Source organism: Amblyomma americanum, chromosome 2 (genome assembly GCF_052857255.1).
Source record: "Amblyomma americanum isolate KBUSLIRL-KWMA chromosome 2, ASM5285725v1, whole genome shotgun sequence".
NCBI classification, from domain to species: Eukaryota; Metazoa; Arthropoda; class Arachnida; order Ixodida; family Ixodidae; genus Amblyomma; species Amblyomma americanum.
In genome coordinates this window covers 41,848,217-41,873,749 of record NC_135498.1, presented here as the reverse complement: position 1 = coordinate 41,873,749, position 25,533 = coordinate 41,848,217, and the positions used below count along the sequence as shown (strand labels likewise).

General features: G+C 44.7%; 2 protein-coding genes across 3 annotated transcripts in view; one reads left to right on the top strand and one right to left on the bottom strand.

Annotated features, from left to right (window-relative positions):
* The first annotated feature begins 370 nt into the window (after positions 1–370).
* Positions 371–12,280, top strand: LOC144121098 (uncharacterized). Its single transcript, XM_077654046.1, has 2 exons — positions 371–520; positions 9,873–12,280. The coding sequence occupies exons 1-2, from the start codon at positions 488–490 to the stop codon at positions 10,353–10,355; spliced, it is 516 nt and encodes a 171-aa protein (XP_077510172.1). The 5' UTR covers positions 371–487; the 3' UTR covers positions 10,356–12,280.
* An 8,243-nt stretch (positions 12,281–20,523) lies between these two features.
* LOC144121096 (carbonic anhydrase 2-like) overlaps positions 20,524–25,533 on the bottom strand; it is a 94,826-nt gene continuing 89,816 nt past the window's right edge. For both annotated transcript variants that reach the window (XM_077654042.1, XM_077654043.1), the window contains one exon: positions 20,524–23,862. In XM_077654042.1, the coding sequence (XP_077510168.1) occupies positions 23,822–23,862 (41 nt within the window). In that variant the 3' untranslated portion in view covers positions 20,524–23,821. The remainder of the gene's footprint in view (positions 23,863–25,533) is intronic.

The following is a 25,533-nucleotide window of genomic DNA, read 5'->3' as shown; positions in this document are numbered from 1 at the left end:
AATCTCTTCAACTTCTACTTGCTGTCAGTTACTGATAATTCCCACGGACACACGCTGGACGTTTTTTTTTTGCATTATCTTTCAAGGGTGAATTTTTAGAATGCTTTTCATGAGATGTATGGAAATTCTGCCGTCTCTGGCACTAATTCTAGCTTTTGGTTTCGGTATCTTGCGAAAACAAACTCGTTTTTAGCACGGCTGGCTGAAGTGGCTGTACTGAATGAACTTAATTACAGCTGAGCTTTCTTCATTTTATTTTTTTTATTGCGCGGTGACTCGGCGTCAGATCAGCGCGCGGCGAGCGTTACATGGTCCACGTTCTACTGGTTCTACGGTTCTACATCGTGGCGCCGACTAGCGCCGACGGCGTTGGCATTAAATAACCATCACGTGACGTATTTCCGTCTGCTGTTTCCGTTCTTGCATGTCTTTGGTAATCTAGCTTCGTCTCTTGCCGCTTGACCGGATTCTCAGCGCTCATAAAAGGATGTGCGAAGAAATGTCTACGCACATGAGTGTGGTAAGGTTCATTTTCGCTCTGTTTCTTAAACCACTCTATCAGTCGAATGATTTTCTGCTTAATGAAAACTGGAATCAACAGGTGGGCACGTCGATGATCGGGTAGCCGCGCCCATTTCGAAATCTTTTCTATTGGGGATTTCGCATTTTGTCATGACCTCCGCTAACAAGTTTCAATGCTTAGAAAGTTAACTGTATTGATCAGCGTAACGCAAACGTGCACACAAAAGCATTTGGGCGTTATTTTTCACCGGCGCCGGTAGTGTGCGTCGTAGGCAGAGGCTTACTGTGCATGGCGCTAAATTCAAACGCATTATTTCTGTGGTGCCGCCGACATGAATGCGCGTTCTCTGTGCGATGTGACTGCTTTTCTAGACAACGCGAAAAACCTGCGTCGCTAAATCGTTCACGTTGCCCGAGGAAAAAGAACGCAACTGCAATTAACGAATGACGCCCGTGAGGCATGAGTTCTATACCTCATTGGCGTGCTGTGCCTTCGCAATAAAGCTATGCACAATTACTTTTAATAGTCTCGGAACGTCCATGCAGATGGGATCTGCGAAGCTAGGTTGTGCGGTCGTGTATAATATTACCTGCTTTTATTATTACGCTTTTGATCGTTCAACTAATTATCATATACTTCCAGATCTTTAGTTGGGCGCATATATCTTGATATAGAGAAAGTGAAGCCGGCCGCTGCGATATGTAGTGACTTCTTAAATTCCAGGAAACAAGCTCAAAAAGGAAAGATAGCCTCAGTTTGGTAATATATCGTCGTATGCCGTTAACGAAATAATTAAAAAGCTAAAATTACTATTTCAGTCGACCTTAGTTGCTGCAGTTTGTGACCGGGTGTGCTTGGAGTCAGTGTGTGTGCTTATATGAACGTTATTCGCAAGACCTGCGAATCGTTCAAAATAAATGGCATAAAATGTTTTAAGGATTTTTTTTTACCAGTGGCTGAGACTTTATTTCTTGTGTATGCCGACGACGGACAATGATCGCGCTCACAAATATTTCTTTAGGCAGTTTATAAACATTCTCTAGGCAGACCGTAGACTGTTGTATATAAAACTTTATTCAGGCAGCAGATTAGGCGGCCGGCGGGCCGGTGCTTTGGCGGAACAGGGCGGCGGTGTTTTTATGGAGGCAAAACGCATAGGCGCCCGTGTGCTGTGCGATGTCAGTGCACCTTAAGATCCCCAGGTGGTCGAAATAATTCCGGAGCCCTCCTCTACGACACCTCTTTCTTCTCTTATTCTCTGCTGTATCCTTTCTCTTACGGCGCGGTTCAGGTGTCCGCCGCCGATATGTGAGATACTGCGCCATTTCCTTTCCCCCAAAACCAATTATTATTATTATTATTATTATTATTATTAATTGATCCTTCGATGCAGAAAACTATACGAACGACTCCAGACAGGTACGCCAGAAGAGGAGGGGGGGAGGCGGGGTCACGTGGTTAGATTGCACCGGGACGAAGTAAAATAGATGTATTAATTGTCTATTGGAATTTTTGTGAAGGCGGTGAGCGCAGTGGAGGTAGAACGAGGATAACGGAAATGAATGCGGAAATCATTTGTTGTAGAATACGATTGGTATTCTGTAGTGGGATGAGCGAATAGTACTTTTTCGGAACCGAATCGAATACGAATCTAATGGTGACAGAACCAAATCGAATACGAATCGAACATTTTTGGGATTATTCTCTGTTTGTGCGAATATTCGTGCAAATTAACGATTATTCGTGCGCAACAGCAGAGCTCTAGCGGCGGCGCTGCAAGTCATCGAATTAAACCTATAGATGTCGAAATACGCAACACTGATCTCCACTAGGGAGCGCTGAACGCGAAGTCAGTGCATTAACTCTATGACCGTCATATCATACGCATAACAACATACACTGCAAAGACGAATACGCCTATATGGGAGTAAAAAAGAGAGTAAGCTGTCCTTCTAGCGCAGAGTACGCTAAAGGCCTTTGCACTCATTTTTGTTTAGAGTGTACTAGCACCCAATCTCAGTTTATGAGAGGCGCAAGAGTTCGAGCCACAGACTCCGACATCGGGCGTGTACGAAGGCACGGTTCGCTAAACCTGGTTGAATCCTGTCGAGTTGGCCAATCTTGAAGGCCATATGCATGAGCATTATGAATGCCGCCACACAATTAAGTGGACCATGCGGCGGCGGAGAGCCCTCTGTCCTGCGCAGACCGATCGCGCGATATGTAGCATGCTGTGCGGCGTCGGGTTGGCCCCGTTTTTGAAAGAGTTGTCGAAAACTTCGTGCCAGTTATTCGAAAAATATTCGAAAAGTTGAAAACGGATTCAGTTCGTTTCGAATTATTTTGTACATGAACTATCTGCATTGGTTCAGCGAATCGAATAAAAGGACATTCGATTCGGTATTCGAAAAATCTCGAATATTCGCACACCCCTAGCATTTTGGCGTATGCATTCAAAACTGTTTCATTACTCATTTACTTATGTGCTGAAATATGGGGTGCTTTCTTTTAGTCTATGCAGATATTCTTTTTAAAATCAGTGAGGTATCTGTCGAGCGGTCTGGCATGCACATCATCTCTCAAGGCGTACACTTAAACGCATTTTTAAGCATTCGTGCATGCACACTCACTGATGCGTGCCGTCGTGTTATAATGGTGGCTGCTTTTTTCAGTTCCACTTGTCGATGCAAAGGCAGCGCCATTTTCCAACTAAAAGTTTATTTGCGTGAGAACTCTGAGGATCGCGTAAGCTCCAATGAAAGATAACAAGCAGTATTAAAAAAAAGATGCCTTTTGCAACAGTTACCAGGCTGTGTATACCAGTATGTGGTGAGATCAACCGATACACAAGTTTTACAACAGAACATCGATCGCCTTGTCTGATTTCACGCTACTTTCTGTGCCGAATTAATTTATAAATACTGCAGCCTCGCATGAGGCCGCGGCAGGAAGATATCAAGGATCCAAAAACAAATGGTAGCAGTCAGCAGCATATTAGATACTATGAAGCATAAGGAAACGCATACTAAAAACATCTCGGCTGCAAATACCTTATTATATCAGTTATGGGTTATGGGGGCTTAACGTCCCAAAGCGATTCAGGCTATGAGGAACGTCGTAGTGAGGGCTCGGAAAATTTCGACCACCTGGGGTTCCTTAACGTGCACTGACATCGCACAGTACACGGGCATCTAGAATTTCGCCTCCATCGAAATTCAGCCGCCACGGCCGGGATCGAACCGGCGTCTTTCGGGTCAGCAGCCGAGCGCCATAACCACTGAGCCACCGCGGCGGGTCTTATGATATCAGTGTGTGGTAAGACATTTTCATTTCAAACATATAATCTCATAACAAACAGTTTCTAATATATGGTTTGTCCCGTCGAGTAGTGCGTTAGCTATACTTATGAGCGGGCCTGATTCCATAATTTTATATTTTAGCTTTTTCCTTAGTTTCAGCTCTCAGCAAACTCCTGTTTCAGTGATTGATGTGAGCCGATATTTTTAAGTCTGTAATTTGAGTTCCTTTGTCATTCTGTATCGAAGCTCGCCTCCAGCTGCCTTCGGTATATGTTTTCTCAGTAGTTTTCCCAGCTCGTCATTCGCTCCCAGCAGCCCGCTATGCACACCGAGGACGTCAGATTTGTACGGTTAATGACGTGAGGCATGACCCGGGAACGTACCGTCGCGGATATTATTACCTGCAGCGCCTAATATGTAGGCGGAGCTTTTTTCAGTAAACAGCTGGAACCTGAGCGTGCTGCTGAAAGCTATTCATTTTACTGCCGGCCGAACCAGTAGGGCTACCTATATTGTCCGCGCATGTTTTTTATTTTTTGTGGAACATGAGGGTTCATTAATAATTTGCAGCAAAGCGTAAACCGTGGTTCGTAAGCTTCTCCGTCGGCGCATTGTAGGTAACACTGAGTGCGACTGTACAAACACAGCGATATGAAAAGAAAATGTCGCGAAACTATACACTCTAAACACGAATACACCTATATGGGAGTAGAAAGGGAGTAAGCTGCCTTCTAGCGCACACCCTTTTACTCCTTTCTGTTTAGAGTGTAGCAGGAAAAAAATGGCTGGCGGTTTAGCATTGCTAAGCACGAAATATTTTGCGAGAGCACTGTTTTTTGCAGGTCCATGGACACCACCGCCACTTAAGTGGACACCTGAATCGCGCTTTGATCAAAGGGCGATTCAGGTGTCCACTGACCGAGGGAGCCAGTTATGCGCCTTTCCTTTCTTCAAAATCAACTGAGTCTTAACTTCCCGCTGGTTTTGAGAAAAGGATAAGCGCATAACTTCCTCATATTTAGGTGGACGTCACCGCCTACTCGCAGTGGGAATGAGGTGCCCACTGACCCATTGAGCCAGCTACACTGGCTACTCAGAGGCTTCACACAGACACACATCGCGGAAATCCGGGGAGTTCGGCTAGAAGTGCTTTCGCAAAAAAACAAAACAAATGCGCATAATGGGAGAGAGATAAAGAGAAAACTTTATTTCAACGCAGTATTAAGCGTCGAGGATGCCTTGGGCCAGGGTCACCAAAGCCAACTGGACCGCCAGCTGGTCCGAGGATAGACAAGTCCGTCACGTTGGGGGAGAAGGGTTGATGTGCTATGTACGGAGGAAACTGTCCATCCCAATCAATGTTTCTCGACCTCTGTTTGTTCCGGGAGAGACTGTTTCACCACGTCGCAATAATGTGTGCTGTGAAGCCCGCTTAAAGGAGCATACGTTACTTTCTAGTCTGCGTTCGCGCAAGTTCTCTCAGAGGAGCGATGACGAGAGGTCAATATTCTCTGGAAGAGATTGAAAACGGGGTAGTCATACTCCTTTAGACATCCTTGCTGCCTAGAATTGTCCTCCATTCTGGGAAAGGGCCCTGGGCTTTCGCATGCATCAGGTTGTCCCTGTTCTTGAATCTGAAGTGCACAGAGGCGAAGTTCCGCGCTTTTCTAGGAAAGAAATTTACAGAAGCCAAAGGGGACTGATAAAGAGATTCGGATTGCTATCTTTTCATTTATACTGACGTGTACAATAACACACTCTGAAAACTTCATTGTTTATGACTGTTACTTCCTGCTCTTTTATCTGTGCTCTGTATTCTCCGTTACTGCCTCGACCGCTAAGTGTTGATCACGCGTGACAGTTTCGAGGCAGACTGTTGCAGCGCAGTTAACAGCTTTTGTTTCGCTACGAATAACAGTCATTCAATCGCTCGCTAAATCAAGTAGTCGTTCATATTGGTTGATGCACTAGTCGTGGACTTCCCCACGATAAGTACGGCTGTGGAAGATTTTGTATACAATACAGTTTTTATTTTGTGAAATTAGTTCTGAAATAAGAGAAATGAGGTCCTTGCAAGATTTCTTATGGTACTGAATGAACGAAATTGCCGTTGAAATACCGAAACTGAACATCTGCTGCCCTGATTTGTGCCCTTTGTTTGCGAACTGCATTTATTCGCGACTGCTCTGCTTTCCCCCTCCGTATTGCGTGCTCTGGAGGCGGCCTCACTCATCATTAATTCCCCCCCCCCCCCCCCCCCCCCCAATGTGTTAGTGTATTGTAGAAGAGGAATTCGCCTTCCGGCACGATGTGGCAAGGACAGACGACGTCGTTTTCCTGTCATCTGTTTGATATTGGCGCTTGCGCAGCTCTTTACAGATGTCCAAACAGATAGGGGGAGGTGCGGGGGCCACAGACAAGGATGAAAAAGAATACAGAAAAGAAGCGACATCACTTCGTGCCATATAGCATTCACTGTGTTGACGAATTCAGTTGAAAATTCGAAACTGGTTTTGAGGAGAGGAAATAATTCGTTCATTTACTGTTCGCGGAAAGGAAAAAAAATCATCAGTCGGAATGAAGTGGGTGGGGTTCGTGATCCGGGATGGGGGCAGTGGCGTATCTAGAAATTTTGTTCGAGGGGGGGGGGGGGGGGGGGGGGGGGGGGGGGCTCATGTTGCAGCGCGACCTCCTCTTTATAGAATTTGAAGATGGATCAAATGCATTAAACATAAATGCATTGCCACTACCAATGCTATTGCGTATTAGATGGGGCAAACAAATTATTGAACGAGACGCAATGCCAGGACAAGTAAAATATGTATTTTTCATAAAACAATATATTCGTATGTCCCAGAAACTGTGGCAGGAATAACTGATATCAATGCTTCCATCTTTTTTGTCTAGTTAGTAAGTAAAGGAAATGTCTCATGAATTTTGGAACTGTATAATTTGGAAACCAGCAAAGTAGTGCATGTTCCTGATATGAACGATCAAGTTGAGGACAAATATTTTAACAAATCTTTGTCATTCAAGAACCTTGTTTACAATTCTGAACATATGCAATGGCCAGGAAAAAAAAAAACCTCAGTGACGCTGTCCTTCGTTTCAACGTATTGCGCGGGCGCAGCTGTCACCGGTCGAGTACTGTAAGTAACTGCAGCGAAGTTGTAGCCGCAACACAGAGCACATATAAAAAGAAGGCGTTCTACAAAATACACATAAGAAATGCGAAGATACAATGGAATATCGCAAATGCGAAGATACAGCTAGAGAAAGGGCAAAAAAGCGTCACTGGAAACAAAGTTCACTGCATGTATACACAAAACATTGCAAGAATATATTTAAATATATGCATATTCTCTAATAAATCTACATACCTAAGTTAAAGTTGCTCTATATAATATGTCAAACAAGCCAAATAAACATGTTGTGCAATCACAGATAGTAACCTTTATACACATAGAAAAACAGACTCTCCTGCAAGAATAAAAATATGATCGCAGAAATCGTGATATGCATTTGGGCCGTGCTGCGGTCGCGACAGCACCATGTGAATAGAATAATAGAGGAATGCAGAAATCAATACGAAAATTTGTATTTTCGCTGCCTGCAAAGTGGCAGCAATCATATTGTGCAAAGAAAATTAAAGAAGGGTATTGGTCTTGTTCAAAAAAGAAGTAAAAGCAGGTAGCTAAAAAAAGGAAAGAAAAGGACAAATGAAAGCCATTGATGATGCGACAACTTGAACTACCCAATATCCGAGAGTGTTTGTCGGGAAACGCCGTGTGGGCCGGGCTATCAATGAGCAAGGTCCGTCAGATTGGTTAATGATGTCCTCGTAATTTTCATATTCGCATGATAGCTTTGATCATGATGCTAGCTGTTGCAATAAACGGCAAAAATTTCTGCGGTTTTAAAGTTAATGAATAGTCACACCTTTTCCTAATTACGCGTTTATGACCTGAGGGAACAGAGCTTTTTACTTGCATTGGTTTTGCTGCTTTGCTATGTAAAGGACAAAGTTTATGAGAAATTTATATTCATAAAATTTCGGAATTGAACTCTATGCGCTCCGCAGATTCTGCGGCCGCCGCGAGATGCCGCGACGAGCCTGCTCGTCATCGAAACGCCCTCGAAACTTTGTGCTCGAATGGGGCTCCTTGCATTACGGGACTCCAGGTGCATGGGCGTTAATGGCCACGAAATCCAGCCCGAGGTTGCAATGTTCGCGTCGAAATGTCTCTTCAAGCATAAAAAAGACATTGTAGACAAAATGCAGCATGATTTCCAGCGCCGGTGGTTTGTTTGCTCGGCGGTGCATAACAGTACGAAAAAATTTCGAGGGGGGCTGAAGCCCCATAAGCCACCCCCCTGGCTACGCCCCTGGACGGTGGTGACGTGTATGCGCATGCCAACAAGGATGGTGAATAAGGTAAAGGTTCCAGGGCCAGCTTTTGTTTACAATTTTAAATAGGAAATAGTTAACAGGGACACCTAATTCTATTATTTGTTGGCAGTGCGGTAGCATTAGCATCTGTTGATGCCTTTACCGGAAATGACCTCATTTGTGGTCTGGTGACGTCACTTCACTTCAGTCAAAGGAATATGCTTCGGTCTGATGACGTCACTCCCCTCCAGCAAATAAGGGTGCTCCGGTATGGTGACGTCACTTTCCTCCAGCCAATGGGCGGATCTTATAACCGACAACGCATTTTGGCCTCATGGGGCTTCTATCGCATTAGAAGTTTACAAAGTATTTTCTTTTACTTTCTTATATCAAGTTGTTGAACACCAGTATACCCCAGGTAACACCGAACATTAGAATAGTGTTATAAAAATGTTGTAAAAATGTTATGTAAGTTGCAGTAATGTTACATGTTCCATTGTAATGTTCAATTAACGTTAAAAATAAACATATAACATTGTGTGTTATATAGAAAACGCTATTTTAACGCTCTGAAGAAACATTGCTTTAATATACTCATCCAAATTTATTATAATGTTAGAGTCATAACTGTAGAACAACATTACAAATATATTTGGAGCACTGATTTCCAGAATCTTTCCCACTGTTTTTACAGTAAAGATGTTTTTCAACTAGCAATACTTTGCGACCGCATCCCTTAGATAGTACTTACCATAGAGTGCGAGCACAGCCCGATTGTTTTGTCAGAAACCTGTGGTGATTACCGATTCGCCACTATCATTCATGGGACATCCCTTGGTCATGGGTATATAAGCTTAACTCCATGCTATCCATTCGGAGGTGAGTGAATACGAGTTGTATGTTGTGCTGTATAGTGGAACTGAAGTGTCGCCCTCAGTGCTGGTTCTTTCGAAGCGTTGCAAATTTGTGTGCCAGCATAACTGGCGAGACTGTATGCCTGTGCAGGGCTGCTTCACCATTTTCGAGATTGTTACATGTATGTTGTTTGCATATATGTTTCAGTAATATTCGGTAAAGTTATTCTAATGTTTATAGGGTACATTAAAAAATTTATAGAAAAAAGGACATTAAGAATATTCAAATAACATTTGACCATAACAAAAACTAGCATTATCGTAATATCTCTGTGCTACCAGGGATGTTCCGGTGGGCCCATTTAATATTAATAATAATAATTGGTTTTTGGGGAAAGGAAATGGCGCAGTATCTGTGCCACATATCGGCGGACACCTGAACCGCGCCTTAAGGGAAGGGATAAAGGAGGGAGTGAAAGAACAAGGGAAGAAAGAGGTGCTGTAGTGGAGGGCTGCGGAATAATTTTGACCACGTGGAGATCTTCAAAGTGCACTGACATCGCACAGCACACGGGCGCCTTGGCGTTCTGCCTCCATAAAAACACAGCCGCCGCGGTCGGGTTCGAACCCGGGAACTCCGGATCAGTAGCCGAGCGCCCTAACCACTGTGCCACCGCGGCGGGTACCCATTTATAGGCAACGCCGTTGTTTCTGTCAACGGCACGACGGTGGTATGGCGACAGCTCAGTCATTACGGTAAAATTCTAATGCAAATTAATGAACGCGTTTCGCGTGCGCGCATGCAGGTGGCGCTCAACTTCCGCGACGACGTGCGCACCATGGAGCGGGGGCCGTCCCTGGAGCGCAGCGTCAAGACTCGCGTGGTGGCCGACGGCCGGGACCCTCCGCAGTTCCGCACCAGCGTCGAGCTGCGGCCACGGCTCGTCGAGGCCGAGTACGGAGTCACGCTGGTGCTGGACACGGCCACCATGGAGCCCACGGCGTACCGCGAGGACGTGCTCGTGCTGCCGCGCACCGTGGCCGTGCGCGAGGGAGAGTCCGTCTTCTGCTTCCCGCCGCTGCCGCCGCGCACCGTGTACAAGAGCACGCTGGTGTACGACACCCGCCGCGCCGACTACTGGTACACCAGCGCCGTGGACCTGGCGGTCGTCGGCACCGTGGGATTGCCCGTCGAGGACGCCGCTTCCGACGATGACGGTGAAGAGTCCTGCGACGGGCTTGACGGCCAATGCTTGGACAGCGACGGGGAAGATTCGTCCAGGCTGTGAATTTTGCAGATGCACGTGCATTGTAGACCTTACAGACTTGTGCCGGTAGAGGTACAGGGATGCACGCTGCGGGTATTTGTTTGTAGTTGGTACGCACAACGTTGCTATAAAGTTGATCACTCGCCGGTACGGCTGACTGCCGAGCCAGCTAAGTAGCCATAGTGTTTGCTGAAAGGGCTGTGCAATACCTAGCGGTACCACGAACTTGCTTTTCTCGGTCATTGGAGCTATAACCGCCTTTGAAAATTCTCGAGGTGCTGATGCATTTTGGTGACTTTTCTAGCCGAATTCCCTCGTGCTTTTATGTGTGCCTTCCTCGTTGAATCCATCAGTAAGACCGTAGTCCTTGGTAAGACTTGCGGGCGGTTCCGGCATCTTCTTGTACTAGATGGTGCACGCTATAGCGTGGCCACTGTGCGCAGTCTAGCCGATCTCTAAAACACAGTCTTCCTCTCTTCCATGGCCTTGCACATGCTCTTGTGACTAAACCGACGGCAGAGGTCAAGGCTTGCTTCAGCGTACTGTACAGCTCCGCCTTCGGTCTCAGCGAGGATGTAAGCTGCATGATTGCACACATCGAGCACACATTGCTTGCTTTTTTTTTACTTTTGGGGTGAAAGGCATACCTTTACTCGAGGTTTGTGTTCTGTCTGGCCTTCGTGGGTTGTGAGGATGACCGTGCTTTTGTGTGCCCATGTCATTTCGAAGACCAGCCTACAAGTTCGATGGCTCTCGTCGAGGAATTGATTTCCTTTATTGGTTGACAAAAGTTCATACAATGCCAGGCCAGCCAAATCCTCAGGGGCTTGAAGCTTGGCGGCGCTTAGTGAATAAGAGAGACCAAACTGAGCAAAAAAGTTCAAATACACAACAGTATAGTTATCGTCGCAGCGAACATCAACCGCCAGCTGTATTTTGCTAGCCACAGGTAATCTATGAAAAGCAGGAAAATCGCAGGCAATGTCCGTATTTCACTGGTTTATTTTAACTCTGTCCAAAGAAAAACGCTTGGCCGCAATTGATTGAAAACAAATGGGTTGTAGTAACAAATAAGTGTTAACAATGGATGACTTCAGATAACATCAAAGTTTCAAGTGGTTCTCAGTCCTCGCGACTAATATAGTTCCATCGGGAGACTAAGGCCAATGTCCCTTTTTTTCATCAAGGCTCCAAAGGAGTATACGTAGCGGTTGATCTTATCGGGACTAATGGCCGTCAAAACGCAGTTAGTCCCAGAAGAACTTTGAGTTGGTTTGGTTCTTAAGAGTGCTGCTAGGGCAGTACTATTTCAATAGTGCAGGTATTTTGCCAGCAGCTTCGACATTTCAGTTTGTTTTGTGTAAGAGTGGTACCCTAAAATTTTTCTGCATAATTCCTGCGTTGACACCGCCGTACACAAGTCGGGAGTGACATTTTGGTAACTGAATAACACTTGAGTCCTTGACTATGCACTGATTTAGTACTATGCACTCATCTCCATGGTTATACATGCTACTTCCGGCGGAAACATCTGGAAAATGTGCCTGCAAAGTATAGCATAGCTGGATGGAAGTACATTCGCGCTTACCTGTAACGAACACATGCGCTTTCAAACGCTGCTTGTTTGTTCGCCGTTCCACGAAACAAGAAACATTCCTAAAAACTCAGTCGCACAAGCATTCATGAAACATTCCAAGAACTGTCTATGTGATAAAGCATTAGCACAATGAACAACACAGATGCGTTTATTATTATGAGCTTCTGTTGGTGCCTTGTATTAGCTGTAGAGCTTTAAGTATAGATTTAAAGTACCATGTTAGAATTTTGTGTTTTAATTTTTTTTTTCACTTGTGTTCTGCTCCGGGCTATTCCGGCATGTGTTTGTTGGGCATTGCGAACGGTCGGTCGTACACGGGCCAATAAAGATGCTTTCAGCTTTTCTTCTAGTCGTTGTGCGGTGTCCAATGAAAATTTCAATGGAAAATCAAGCCTTTCCTGCCACGTTACTGCTGGCACCTTTTCTTTATTTACTGACTAAACAGTCTCGCAAAACAAGGGAGTCAACTCTGTGCAGATTAAATTCTTTTCATGGCATTTTTTTTATTTATCAAATTTAACGTGAGTGAATGTTCAGTATTACACTCCAAACACGAATACGCCTATATGGGAGTTTAAAGTGAGTAAGCTGTCCTCCAGCGCACTGCCCTAATAAAAATTATAAAAGGTACAGCACTATAAAGGAGTGCATAGGCTCGTATCGAAATTAACAAAGCTTATACCTTTGAGGTTTGCCATGGGAAATGTTGTATTGCTTCGATTGAATCCACACTCTTTAAGAAACTCGCATGGGCGGTGGCATCACTTTTCCCACTAAGTAATTTTGAGAGACTCTCTCCATGTTATAAATACTTCACATAGGAGTGCCATTCGGTGTGAATCAATGCGTGACGTGAGAGTGAGTGAAGCTGCATTTGCTGTTTTTGTGGGATTAATTATGTCACAGAACGGCAGTGCTTTCCATTTAAGAAAGCAGCCTTGAGGCATGCGCCATGCTTCCCAGTGATGTTTGGTGTTCTCTTTGGTGCCCTTTGTTCTAGATTTTTTATAACTAAGTTTGTCAAGCCATTCAGTTTCTAACCCTGCAGTGATCTGTATATTACTATAGCTATGTTGATCACTTTATTTCTCAAAAGGCATGCAGGAACAAGCCACAACAGTCAAGCTGATGCTGAGCCGAACCCGGATATATGCAATTATTGTTTGCATCGAACAGCCCGAACATCCCCTTGAACATGCCGTGCAGAAGAGTAGCACTATTCGCGTTTATCGAACCTGCGTTCAGCGTGACATTCGATATACAGAATGGCGCGCCTTGCCCCTGCAAATGGCGTTTACGATAGCATTTCACATGAGGAGCCGGGTTGTCAGCGTGGCCTTGGGCTACCACCGGCAGGGCTAGAGCTGTTAAATCGTGTCACGAGGTGAGCGTGCGTTTAAGGTAGCCTGGTTCGTGCTCATTTTTCACGCCACACCGCTGTCATGCAGGAAAGCCGGCCTTCGGTACACCGCTTGTCATGCGGTGACGCTAACCTATATCTGACCGAAGGCTAGCGCGCGCCCCAAGCAGCACCGAGCATTAGAGTATAGTTATAAAAATGTTATGCAAGTTGCATTAATGTTTCATGTTCCGTTGTAATATTACATTAAAGTTAAAATTAACTATAACGTTGCAAGTTATATAGAAAAAGTTATTTGAACGCTCTAAGCAAACATAGTCTTCTAAACCGTATTATGTTAGCCAGCTATAAAACAACGTTATGAATATATTTCGAGCAATGATTTCCAGAGCTCCCACCGTTAGTAAAGATGGTTTTCAACTAGCACCTGCTTTCCAAACACATCTCTTAGATTGTACTCGCCATAGACTGCATGCACAGCCCCATTTTTTTTTTCTCAGAAACCATTGGTTATTACTCATTCGCGACTATCATTTGCGGGACATCCCTCAATAACGGGTATACAAGCTTGACTTTATGGTATCCGTTTGGAGGTGAGTGAATACGAGTTGTATGTTGTGCTGCAGAGTGGAACTGAAGTGTCGCCCTCATTGCTGGTTCTTGCAAAGCGTTGTAAGTTGTGTGCAAGCACAACTGGCAGGCCTGCATGCTTGTGCAGGGCTGCTTCACCATTTTCGAGATTGTTACGTTTATGTTGTTTGCATATATGTTCAGTAATGTTCGGCAAGGTTATTGTAATGTTTATATGTTACATTAAAAAAATGTTAAAGAAAGGACATTAAGAACATTTAAATAACATATGGCCACAACAAAAACTAACATTATCATAATATTTCGGTGCTACCTGGGCGGCAGACCTCACCTGGTGTGCTTCGCTGCCCGAAGCTGTTGCGGAAACGAACTGTACCTTTATTTTTGTGAGATATTATTCTATTTATAGCGCTGTGGTAGCAGGACTAGACCTTTTAAGGTAGGTGTGGTTAGATCCAAAGCACCGTCCGCGGTTCTATCGATATGAAGCAAGGTATACATATAGGTCTAGCGACGCCTGCAGATCGGTACGCTACAAGCGGCCCGTCACCGCAGGAAACACGCCGCTAGCTTGGGCACACTGCATTCTTGCTTGTATATATGTTACAGATAAGCTTACCTATTGTCATTCTTTATATATCGAATTATCGATATGTCAAACTATTTAGGGACTTTCGAGTTAGATACATCCGAGCAGCCCCACCTCTCCCGCGAACACCACGGTTGATTCCGCGCTCTACTGCGAATCTGTTTTTCAGTTTCTCATTAGGAGAATACTTGTACTCCCCTAGATAGAGAGTATATTGCAGCAGCGGCTGCCCGCTGGCTGAGAAGGAGTGTGACAAAAGTTTAAAGAGAGCAAAATATAGGATGATCATTACACCCTCAAAAGGAATTGCTTGAACTCTTTTACTTGTACAGTGCATACTTCCGGTAATTTTTTTAAATGTGGTAATAAGCTGATACTTCTTATCTCCGCCTTGGCAGGTTGTTTTTGCTATGGAAACGAGAGTGCTGTGCTTAACCGCTTTTCTACCCTTTCATACAGAGACCCCTCAGTGTGCTACCTACCGTAGTTTCCTACTGTAGATACCTACTGTAGTTTCAGGTGTGCAAAAGGCCTCACCCTCGCCACTAATGCATCATAAAGTACACATAGGTGCAATGTGCCGAAGAAACGGATATGTGTAGAAATCACTTGCTGGCACAATATTTGCCTTAACAGAATTCTTGCGCCACTGTATGGCTATTGCACGAATAGTACTTAGGACTGCACTAGTAATGTAGTAATACAGCATGATTAGTATACAAACAGATCGTTCTTCAGCGAGCTTGAAAAACAAACAAAAACAACCAAAGAGTAGAGTGTTGTAAAAAGACGGGGGTAAAATTTCCCTCCTCTCCTGACGGGGGAGGGAGGTTAATATAGAATGTAAGTAAAACGAGAAGTGTAGTTGATTTTTAATCAATGCCCATTGCACTGTCGCGATGTATTTCAGCTTCAGTGTGAGCTGCCTGCTATCTAGAGCTACACCGCCACTTCTCGGTCCTGAGGTTTTGTGCGTATGTTTTTGAGTCCATTTCTTCGGGGTCGATTGAGTATAGCGCACGTCGGGGCCGGGTGAGAGGGCGACTCCGACAGTACGGCCGTGCGCGCATCGCGAGCGTATTCACGGCCGGTCTAGATGGGGCGCGCTTTTCTTCTTACGGACTTCGCAATGGGGTCTGTTTCCGCCTCCCGCCGCACCTCGGTGGAGTCGCCACTGCCCCACCGCTCTACCGTCTTTCACGTGGAAGGAGAACGCACGTCAATGGTAACCGTCAGGCCTTTATATTTTACCTCTTACGCTTTACGCAAAGACCGCGTAGCCAGCCCATTTGCCATGGGAGAAATTTGAAACAGCGGATTAACGTTCGCGCGCTCTCTCCTTTAGCCCGACTGTGTATGCTGTCGAATGTATGCTTCGAGCACAGACGTCAACGCGTTCTACCCTTATATTTGGCTAAAAAGCAGGGCTATCAGCCTGTAGTTAGTGTCCCGGCAGTTCTTAATGATGTGTAGAATGATGTGCCACGTGTAACATTTGGATGCCAAATTTCAAAGAGTAAAGGATTCTGCAGCGTAAATATATAGCTCCTGAAATTTCAAGCGCAGCTGCTTTAATTTTGCACAACAGCGGCATTATTAATTCATGTTGCCCCCTCCCCGGGAAAGCTCATCATGTCATTCGCGAAAGGAACGGTTATAGACGGAAGCCAACCCTGGCCACAGGAGCAGAGCACGTTGCACGCACGCGAAATCCAAAATCTCCTCTTGGCAAGGCATATTGAAGTTTTGTGGCGTCTCAAGCCGTCCCACCCGATGACAACGCAAAAATCAGGTCAGTTGTTGACAGTAACTGCAGGCACGAACTAGCAGCCAGCAAAGCAAAATTAGTTCGGAACTGCACTCTGTCTCAAAAAAAAAAAAAAAACGGCCTTCACGAGCCATCACACTTATCTGAGAGGGAATGACTACCAGCTTTGCACTATTTTCCTGCATTTCTGTAGCCTCGTGGTCGCTTTCGATAAACCTCCCTAGAGCACGAACTTTCCTCACGTCATTCAGGAAACGAAGTAGCACCCCAAAAAGAAGTTTTTCGAAACCTAACGGGGCTGATTACACCCTTATATATTACACCCATATATATATATATATATATATATATATATATATATATATATATATATATATATATATATATATATATATATATATATATATATATATATATATATATATATATATATATATATATGCAAAGTTGTGAAACGCTTCATTTAGCCTTAGGTTTAATTTGAGTCGACGTTTACCTGAGAAAGGACAGGCTCTGTCCGAAACGTCGACTCAAATTAAACCTAAGGCTAAATGAAGCGTTTCACAACTTTGCATTTTGCCTTTTGCCTCTAGCAACCAAATACGTTTATCTTTCTATACTGTATATATATATATATATATATATATATATATATATATATATATATATATATATATATATATATATATATATATGTGTGTGTGTGTGTGTGTGTGTGTGTGTGTATATATATCAGCAGTCAATTTATTTGACAGTTCAATGCTAGTGTACATGAGTTTGACTTTCAACTCTAGAAGTATCGTCTCAAGCCACCAGCTACGGCGCTATCGGATTTACGGTTCACGCCTCGTAGAGAATTTTCTCCGCGATATACTACACTTCTGTGAAACGAGCGCAAAACTTTCGTTCTCTGAGTTATCATTATCTTCCCCTTAGCATTAACTTGTCATTTAATCACGGGCCATGAGACCTACGAGAGAAAGTTATCACTACGTATTTCCTTCTGGATTTAAAACCACAAATGTTCGACATAGTCTGAGGAATGGGAGAATGATTCCTCATTTTAAATGTTTTCGTCGGGCCCAGTCTGTGATGAAGAATCTTTGCACATGTGGACTGTGTCGAACTCAGTCAAGCATCTGCATTTTGTTTTCTTTGTTGTCGGTGCTGCGCTCACTATGAACCAGCGGGCATCAGCGCGCCGCCGCAGATACAGGCGTAGAGCCAGCGGTTGGCACTCGAACAAACCTCCGTTGCGTGGCGCCATCAGTCCGCGTTCAAGAGAAGCACGAGGAGCGGCGAACATGATGCTCGCACTGCCGGGCGCACTCAGCACGTTGAAGCTTGAACAAGCGCAAAAATTGGGGGACGCTTAAGCTTCGTCTTTAAGAGTGGGACGCGATAGCGTGTTGCAGCGTTGCCTAGGGGTCCACGGAACGCCGTCGCCCGTTCGGCGCGGCTCATTGCCCGTTGGACAATTTAAGGAAAGGAAATGACGCCTGTCTCGATGGGCAGCCGAACCGCGCCGTAAGGGAAAATAATAATAATAATAATTGGTTTTGGGGGGAAAGGAAATGGCGCAGTATCTGTCTCATATATCGTTGGACACCTGAACCGCGCCGTAAGGGAAGGGATAAAGGAGGGAGTGAAAGAAAAAAGGACGAAGAGGTGCCGTAGTGGAGGGCTCCGGAATAATTTAGACCACCTGGGGATCTTTAACGCGCACTGACATCGCACAGCACACGGGCGCCTTAGCGTTTTTCCTCCATAAAAACGCAGCCGCTGCGGTCGGGTTCGAACCCGGGAACTCCGGATCAGTAGTCGAGCGCCCTAACCACTGAGCCACCGCGGCGGGGCTAAGGGAAAATGAAAATTGCTTTTTTGGGGAAAGGAAATGGCGCAGTATCTGTCTCACATATCGGCGACACCTGAACCGCGCCGTAAGGGAAGGAATAAAGGAGGGAGTGAAAGAAGAAAGAAAGAGGTGCCGTAGTGGAGGGCTCCGGAATAATTTCGACCACCTGGGGATCTTTAACGTGCACTGACATCGCTCAGCACACGAGCGCGTTAGCGTTTTGCCTCCATAAAAACGCAGCCGCCGCGGTCGGGTTCGAACCCTGGAACACCGGATCAGTAGCCAAGCGCCCTAACCACTGAGCCACCGCGGCGGGATGTTAAAGATTCCCAGGTGGTCAAAATTATTCCGGAGCCCTCCACTACGGCACCTCTTTATTCTTTCACTCCCTCCTTTATCCCTTCCCTTATGCGCGGTTCGGGTGTCCGCCGATATGTGCGGTAGGTACTGCGCCATTTCCTTTTATATATAGTTATAATTGGTTTTGGGGGGAAAGGAAATGGCGCAGTATCTGTCTCTTATATCGTTGGACACCTGAACCGCGCCGCAAGGGAAGGAATAAAGGAGGGATTGAAAGAAGAAAGGAAGAGAGAGGTGCCGTAGTGGAGGGATCCGGAATAATTTCGACCACCTGGGGATCTTTAACGTGCACTGACATCGCACAGCACACGGGCGCCTTAGCGCTTTTCCTCCATAAAAACGCAGCCGCCGCGGTCGGGTTCGAACCCGGGAACTCCGGATCAGTAGTCGAGCGCCCTAACCACTGAGCCACCGCGGCGGGGCACTCTGCGGTGGTAGCCGGTCGGGGTTTTGAGGCATCGGGTAATGGAGCTGTGCTCTTTGTGAAGGGGTTGGGGGGGGGGGGGGTGTAGTATACGGCAACCGATGCTTTTTTGCTGCTTTCGAACGGAGTTTGAGAATGCTTCAGGTCAGTTTTCCTTCATGTCCGCCCTCTTGTACAGTCGTGAGCGATATGAGAGGGAACAAAGTTTTTTCACGAAATTGCAAATTTGCTGCTCATTTCTCTACTAAATTTGAATGACTTTTGGGTATTATACGCCAAGAGAAAAAGTATTTATAAAACAGGAGAGACTGTGCTTGTGACACATAATTATAGAGTAATCAATAAATTAATTATCAAACTTATTTCCTTCTCATATTGGCTTATAGGGTTTAATGTCCCAAAGCAATTCCGGCTATGAGAGACACCCTCTCATATTGCAATTGCTCACGACATACACCTTCAGATTTGCCGCGGTTTCTGGGCGATGTTCACCTCAGTTTGCCGAGAACGTGAGCTAAAAGCATTTCGTGCTCAGAAAAGTTCTGCTAGTTTTCTAGAATAGTTCTCTGCAAACGTAAATTCACTCCTGCGCAGCGTCAAAGCACACCTCTCAAAAGCTAACATGGTACTTACGAGACACGTCAAGCATTTTAACAGTCTCTGTCCAGGTCGGGGATTCCTTGGTACGATCCTTTAAGTATACAGTTACACGTTTTTTGAATATATTATGCTATATTTTTTGACGACATTGAATAATAGCCCTCTGTGTTTGCTGGGCTCTGAGAAACAGGATATGAGCAGCACCGGCCGCGTCACTTCCGAGTTAGAAACACTGGATTAAGCAGCTTTGCAGCACGAGTCACCAAGCTGGAGAATTAAGCTGCTAGCGTTTGCAGACAGTTGCTTTTCGGCTGAGCAATCTTTGTGACCTAGGATGCACGCTATTCGTCGGTTTGATGGCCCCAAATGTAAAGGAGATGTTAGAAAAGTTGCTGTACAGAATGTTTCACCGAAGTTTGATTGCAGTGTTTGAAAACAAAAGTATTTTTTAGTTTAAAGAACGCTTTATGCCTAATGGCGGAGATCCGAAAGAAGCCTATACTTATTTAACTGCAGTCGGATACAACTCAAGAACGAAGCGGCTGTTCCTCGTCGAAGGACCCCTTCCAGCTAATGGCGTCTGCTGATTCTCGTGACCTCGCTGGCGTGACATGCAGGGAGCGGTCCGACAGTGCAGGGAGGGGGCTATCCCCTTTCATCTACCACTCCCTGCATTGCGACGCTAGCAGGCTCATGACAACCGGCCGACGCCATTGGCTGGAAGGGGGTCCTTTGACGGGGAAAAGCCGCTTCGTTCTTGAGTTGTATCCGACTATAGAAAGCTGCATGGGTAACTAAAATCTAATGGTCAACATTTTTTTCAGTTATGGTTAGGCGTGCGAGTGTAATTAGAGACTTGAGGCTCTTAATAAGTAATAAAAGTTTTTTTTTATTTTTGATAATGCAGCTCCCTTCAGCTCTGCACCGCAAAGAATTCTGGTTCTCCTGGGGCGCACGCCAACTTGTTAAATTCGCCAAAGCACACACGAACGAGAACGCGCACATAGAGACTGGTTGTTTGAGGCTTAATCTCAAGCGATTACTCAAGTAGCTGAAAATTGTGTTTATTAGTCCGCATGAGTGTTACAGCAGACATAATGGCACAGAAAAAAAAGCATGGCACATTTTGCTGGCACACGAAAGACTCTAAGCAAGAAGCTTATAACAGCATGGCACGAGAGGGTGTGTTTTGTGAATTCGCTCAAAAATGCAGAATCTGGCACTTCGAGCGCAGTCCAGAATAACGAAATTAAAAAAAATCTGTATACATGGATTCAAGAATATATCAACAGGGTGGACTATTAGTAGCCACAAAAAAGGGCATTTGTTGCAACAAAACATTTAGTATTCGAGCAAAAATCTGAAATTTCACGAAGGAGAAAATTATTCCCGTTGCTATGGGCACATCGTTGAAGTACTTGTACACTGCGAATACTTCTTGTACATGCTTGTTTAACAACAAAGGGACACAAAATTCTGTTTTCCGGTTAATATTGTTATTTCGTTTAATTTTGTAACCATCAAACGATCACTCCACAAATTCTTACGCGTACATTGTTCGGTGCAAATCTTTCAATATTTAGTTTTTTTTTAACTAATGCTCGACAAGAGGGCAGTTGGCAGAAAACAAGATGACGGTAATCGGGTGACATATGTGACATGCTTTCTGTAAATTAGTGAGTATTTTGATGAAAATTTGCCAACAGTACGCCGTACAGATCGTGACAACGTACGGCAGATGTACTGACACGGGGGTGGGGGGGGCGTTTTGGACTTGCAAATGAGAAACTGCGTAATTAGCATCAAGTAAATTACTATTCATAGTTAAGTTCTATTCTTGGGTTCCATACTCTCACACTCACAAAAAAAAGGAAATAAACACCTGTGATTTATAAACTCCCTGAACGTTTTCCTGTAACAAGAAAATGCACATTTTGTCTTCCCTGGCACGTCGGAAGGAATCATAGCATGTTCAATATACGATGCATAAAAATGTATTCGTGGGAAAAATTCATAAGTGTGAATGTATGAATTAATCATTTTTCTACGCTCATTTATTTACTATCCCGCACAAAGCTGGGAAATATCACATAGCCTCTTTTCAACTTAATGCCTTCTTGAAGAATGCCCTTGAAAGACTAACTACAATAACTTATGACGGTGCGCCGTGACTTTGATCTCGGCAAAAAAGGCCGATGAGCAGTATAGCGCGGCGACCATATCACAACCGATAACAGCAGGTACTTCAATGACCTTTCAAAGTTATCACGTGTCTTGAGCAATTTCAGAAGAAACACTGAGAAAAGAAAGGTACGGAAAACACGATCGTTCGGAAGTGCTAGTCCCGTGACAGGTACCGAGTGTAAGTCGCTTCAGGTCGACAGCTTCGTGTTCAGCACCACGTTAAAAAAAAAAAACAGGCTTTATAATTAGCAACACGACCAGCTCTAAAACAACGAAAAGAAACATGGCTACATGAACACATCAGCGTTGTCAGGTCACGACAGAGTATGAGCATACGTCACTTTCAGAATCGACAGTCAGAGCTAGCTCAAGCTTGCACGTTTAGCACAGACAGGTTTGTTGCAGATGAAAATCATCGCGCACCTGCGTAAACATATGGCACAAATATATGGCACAAATATAAGTATAATGAAAAAAATACAATGCTTGTGTAAAAGTGTTACTTTGAGCAAAATATATGACGATTCAGTCACCGACCTATCTGTTATATATATTACAGTGGTCAGGAACGGCATAAATTATTTCTGCTTCTAGTACGTTTAGAACTGCATGCAGAACTGGGATCGACTTCACAGAAAACGCCCCGACAGCGATTAGGATATGAAGTAATAACTATAAAATGAGATTCGCTGCAGCCATCGTGCGTACGTTTCATTGCTTCCCGTCCATCTAGAGCCCCTCAAGATCACTCCTTCCAGCATTTCTTCACAAGAAACATGCACAACCTTCAAGCACCAATCCAGGATGCAGCCCTGGAAACAGAAGCAATATTTCGAAATGATTACTGAAATGGCTTTGAACTGATTTTTTTTTTTGGCAGTGAATTTGGAACGTGCGAATAGCTGGGAAAATAGAGGTAAATGCCAGCATAACAAAAAAAAACAACAAAAACACAGAAAAATGCAAGCGCAACGAAAATTGAGAAATGTGCGGAGAAGAACAGCAACAACGAGAAGACCATAGCACCGCTCACAAACAGACGAGACTGTCAGAAGATGGGAATAACTTGGAATGTAAACCCCCCGGTAGGAACATGTCCATCAATTTCGGACAAAAATTTTGAAAATTGGAAAAATGTAGTACAGTTTTACGGTAATATTGAAGGTAATGGTCCATTATTCTGATATGTAGCAGCAAAATCTTTCTATTGAAGTGTTTCCACCGATCGCATTGAACAGTTAAGACCCCCTTAGAAAACGAATGAGGTACGCTTTTGACGATCGGAGAAACGTCAATAGAAAAAAAAATTCAAGACTGCCGTCGGTTGATGTGCAGATATGCTGATTGTTGCAGCGAGATCTTGCATTATATGAAAAAAATTGCGTTCATAGATGGTTTCCCGGTCAACAATGCTTTTGCCCAGAATTGCTGAGTACGACATCTCAGAGGATGGGAACCCTGCCAAGTTATAGTTCGGAACCGAAGGCGTGCAACGGTGAATTGGACTTAGTCGCATGGCGACGTGGGAAAAGCTGCACTATATTTTTGGGGGACAATCTACTCATTTAAAACAAACTTGTATGTATTTCATCAACATTTAGGACGGCGTGAAATGGGTATCATCATTATCAACATCAACAACAACAACAACCAGAACAAATAGAAACAAAGCTTTTGCATCAGCGCAAACCGTTGGACAAATGTTTTAAGGCTAGAGGGTTTGTCTTCGAGCAGCACAGGGGTGGATTAACGGCAGCTCTGAAGATTGAAAAGTCTGGAGGGACGCGAACAGAAGTCTTCCTCGCCCACAAGCATTTTAAACTCCGGCTGAGCCGTCACTGCCCAACCACGGGGCTAAAAAAAAAAGAACCCTCTGGCCAGAAAACTTTCGCCCAGCGCTGTACATCGTCGGCAGTGCTGTGAGCAGCATCACGATCCTTCTCTTCATTGCACGCGTCTACTTCTTCTTCCTCCTTCCGTAGGCGGCCAGCTGGAAGTAGTCGGCCGTCGGGTTGTCGTAGAAGGACGGGTTCAGCACCAGGGGCGACGACGTCGTCAGACCCAGCGGGTCCTGGAAGGCGTTCCACACGGGCGAGCAGACGCGGCTGTGTCTCGGCCAGTCGAGGAACGCGCGGACGTAGTTGCAGCGTCGCACCACTTCACCCACGTGCTGGATCAACGACTCCACGGAGTCCACCTCCTGCCAGGAGCACGCGTGCGAACAAAAACGGGTGCACGCACGATCACATTCCGTACACGTGCAACTCTGCCATTACCTCCCCCTATAACAAGCATCGCCCCCCCCCCCCTTTCCACCTGGAGTGCTTGGATTTATCCAGACTCGGTGGATATAACCAAAGAACCCTTGGGAAACAAGATCTCCTTTTTACGAAGCCCTACTGTTGACCTGAAATAAGGCCTTTTTTTTTCTTTCTCCGCCTCCCTCCGAGCTACACAATTCTAAATTATGCATCCGACCTTTTATACTGTGACTGCAGCTTTCGTGCGTAGACGTGGGTAGCCCCTAATGATTCATTCCCGCTTCAGACTGTAGACATATTCGGCCTTGCCAGCTACTACCCGCCTTCATTAGCTGTACGTTGGTTGGCTGACCCGGACAGGCAGTCGTCCCGGGATCGATCCTCAGACCAGGACTAACTTCTCTCCAACTACGAACATCTAGCAAGCTGCGCACTTTACGATATTGTTAATTATTTCTTAGTTAGGCGTAAGGAGCGCCTGCATAGTGAAACCGGTGTCTCGTATCCTTTGAGCAGTCCTGATATCTTTGTTTGGCTACTACGAGTGACGTGAAAAATTTCAGATAAAAAATTTATGGACCATTTGGCCTTGAATTTTGAAACAAACTACTTAAGAAAACTTTTGAAGGTGGTGTGGTAAAGAGCTCTTGTAGTGCAGCAAAGGAGAATGAACCACTTATGACTATAAACGAAGCTAAAAAAAAGCGAACATATCGTGCTATGTGTGCTGTTGTTACTTTTTAAGAACAAAAACTGAGCCGTATCTAGCATGTTCCGGGTATGAACACACCAGAAAAATGATCAGATTATACCCCTTGCTCAATGCTTTTCAGGCTCGTATAGATCTAGACTGTGTACGCAGTAACAAAACATTCGATTGTATCGGTCTAAATATTATTCATATAATTTTTATTTTTACAGCCAAATTTGTTTGTCGTTTTGAATATCAGGTTTTGTAATTCTTTATTCATTAGTGTGGTATGTGATTGTTACTGCATATTTGTGTTGCGATAGCATCGTCAGTTCTGATCTCGCTTTGTTTTCAAACAGGCAGCGGCAGGATTTTGCGTTTTTCGTCTCTCTTTTATCTTTTCGTTATTTCTTTATTTATCATATTTAGGGTAGCTCAGCTGCAAAGTGAAACCAAGATCTTCACTATTCTTTCACTTTTTGAGTTTTCAGTATTATGTCTGAAGAAACACCTTTTCTGCCTTTGGAGCGCAGTTAAATATAGTACGTCAGCAAAGTAAGATTGGCTCCATACAAGTTGGAGTAAACTTTTGTGCGCTATACGTAATTAATAAAAGACAGGACGGAACACGAAGACAGCCGATTGGACGAAGCGCCTCCTTTCGTGTTCCGTCCTTTGAATTTGGCGCCTTAAAAAAAACAAACAACGAACCAAACACAAGTAGCCTAACAGCGAGTCCTCTCAAGACATTTTGGAGTTCAGGTTGCGCATTTCCTATATTTAGGGTTTGTAGATTTCATTCCTGCGTTTCATCTGAAATCTTTTTATTTGCTGACGACTGTGTAATTTTCACGGAAACAACTTGTGATGACGATGTAACCAGGTTTCAGTTTGACCTTAATGCTGTGTCTGCATGGTG

Coding starts and splice junctions, on each gene's coding strand:
- LOC144121098 (XM_077654046.1), top strand. CDS start 488: ATGTGCGAAGAAATGTCTACGCACATGAGTGTG. Junction 521..9,872: donor TGTCTACGCACATGAGTGTG/GTAAGGTTCATT, acceptor GCGCGCATGCAG/GTGGCGCTCAACTTCCGCGA.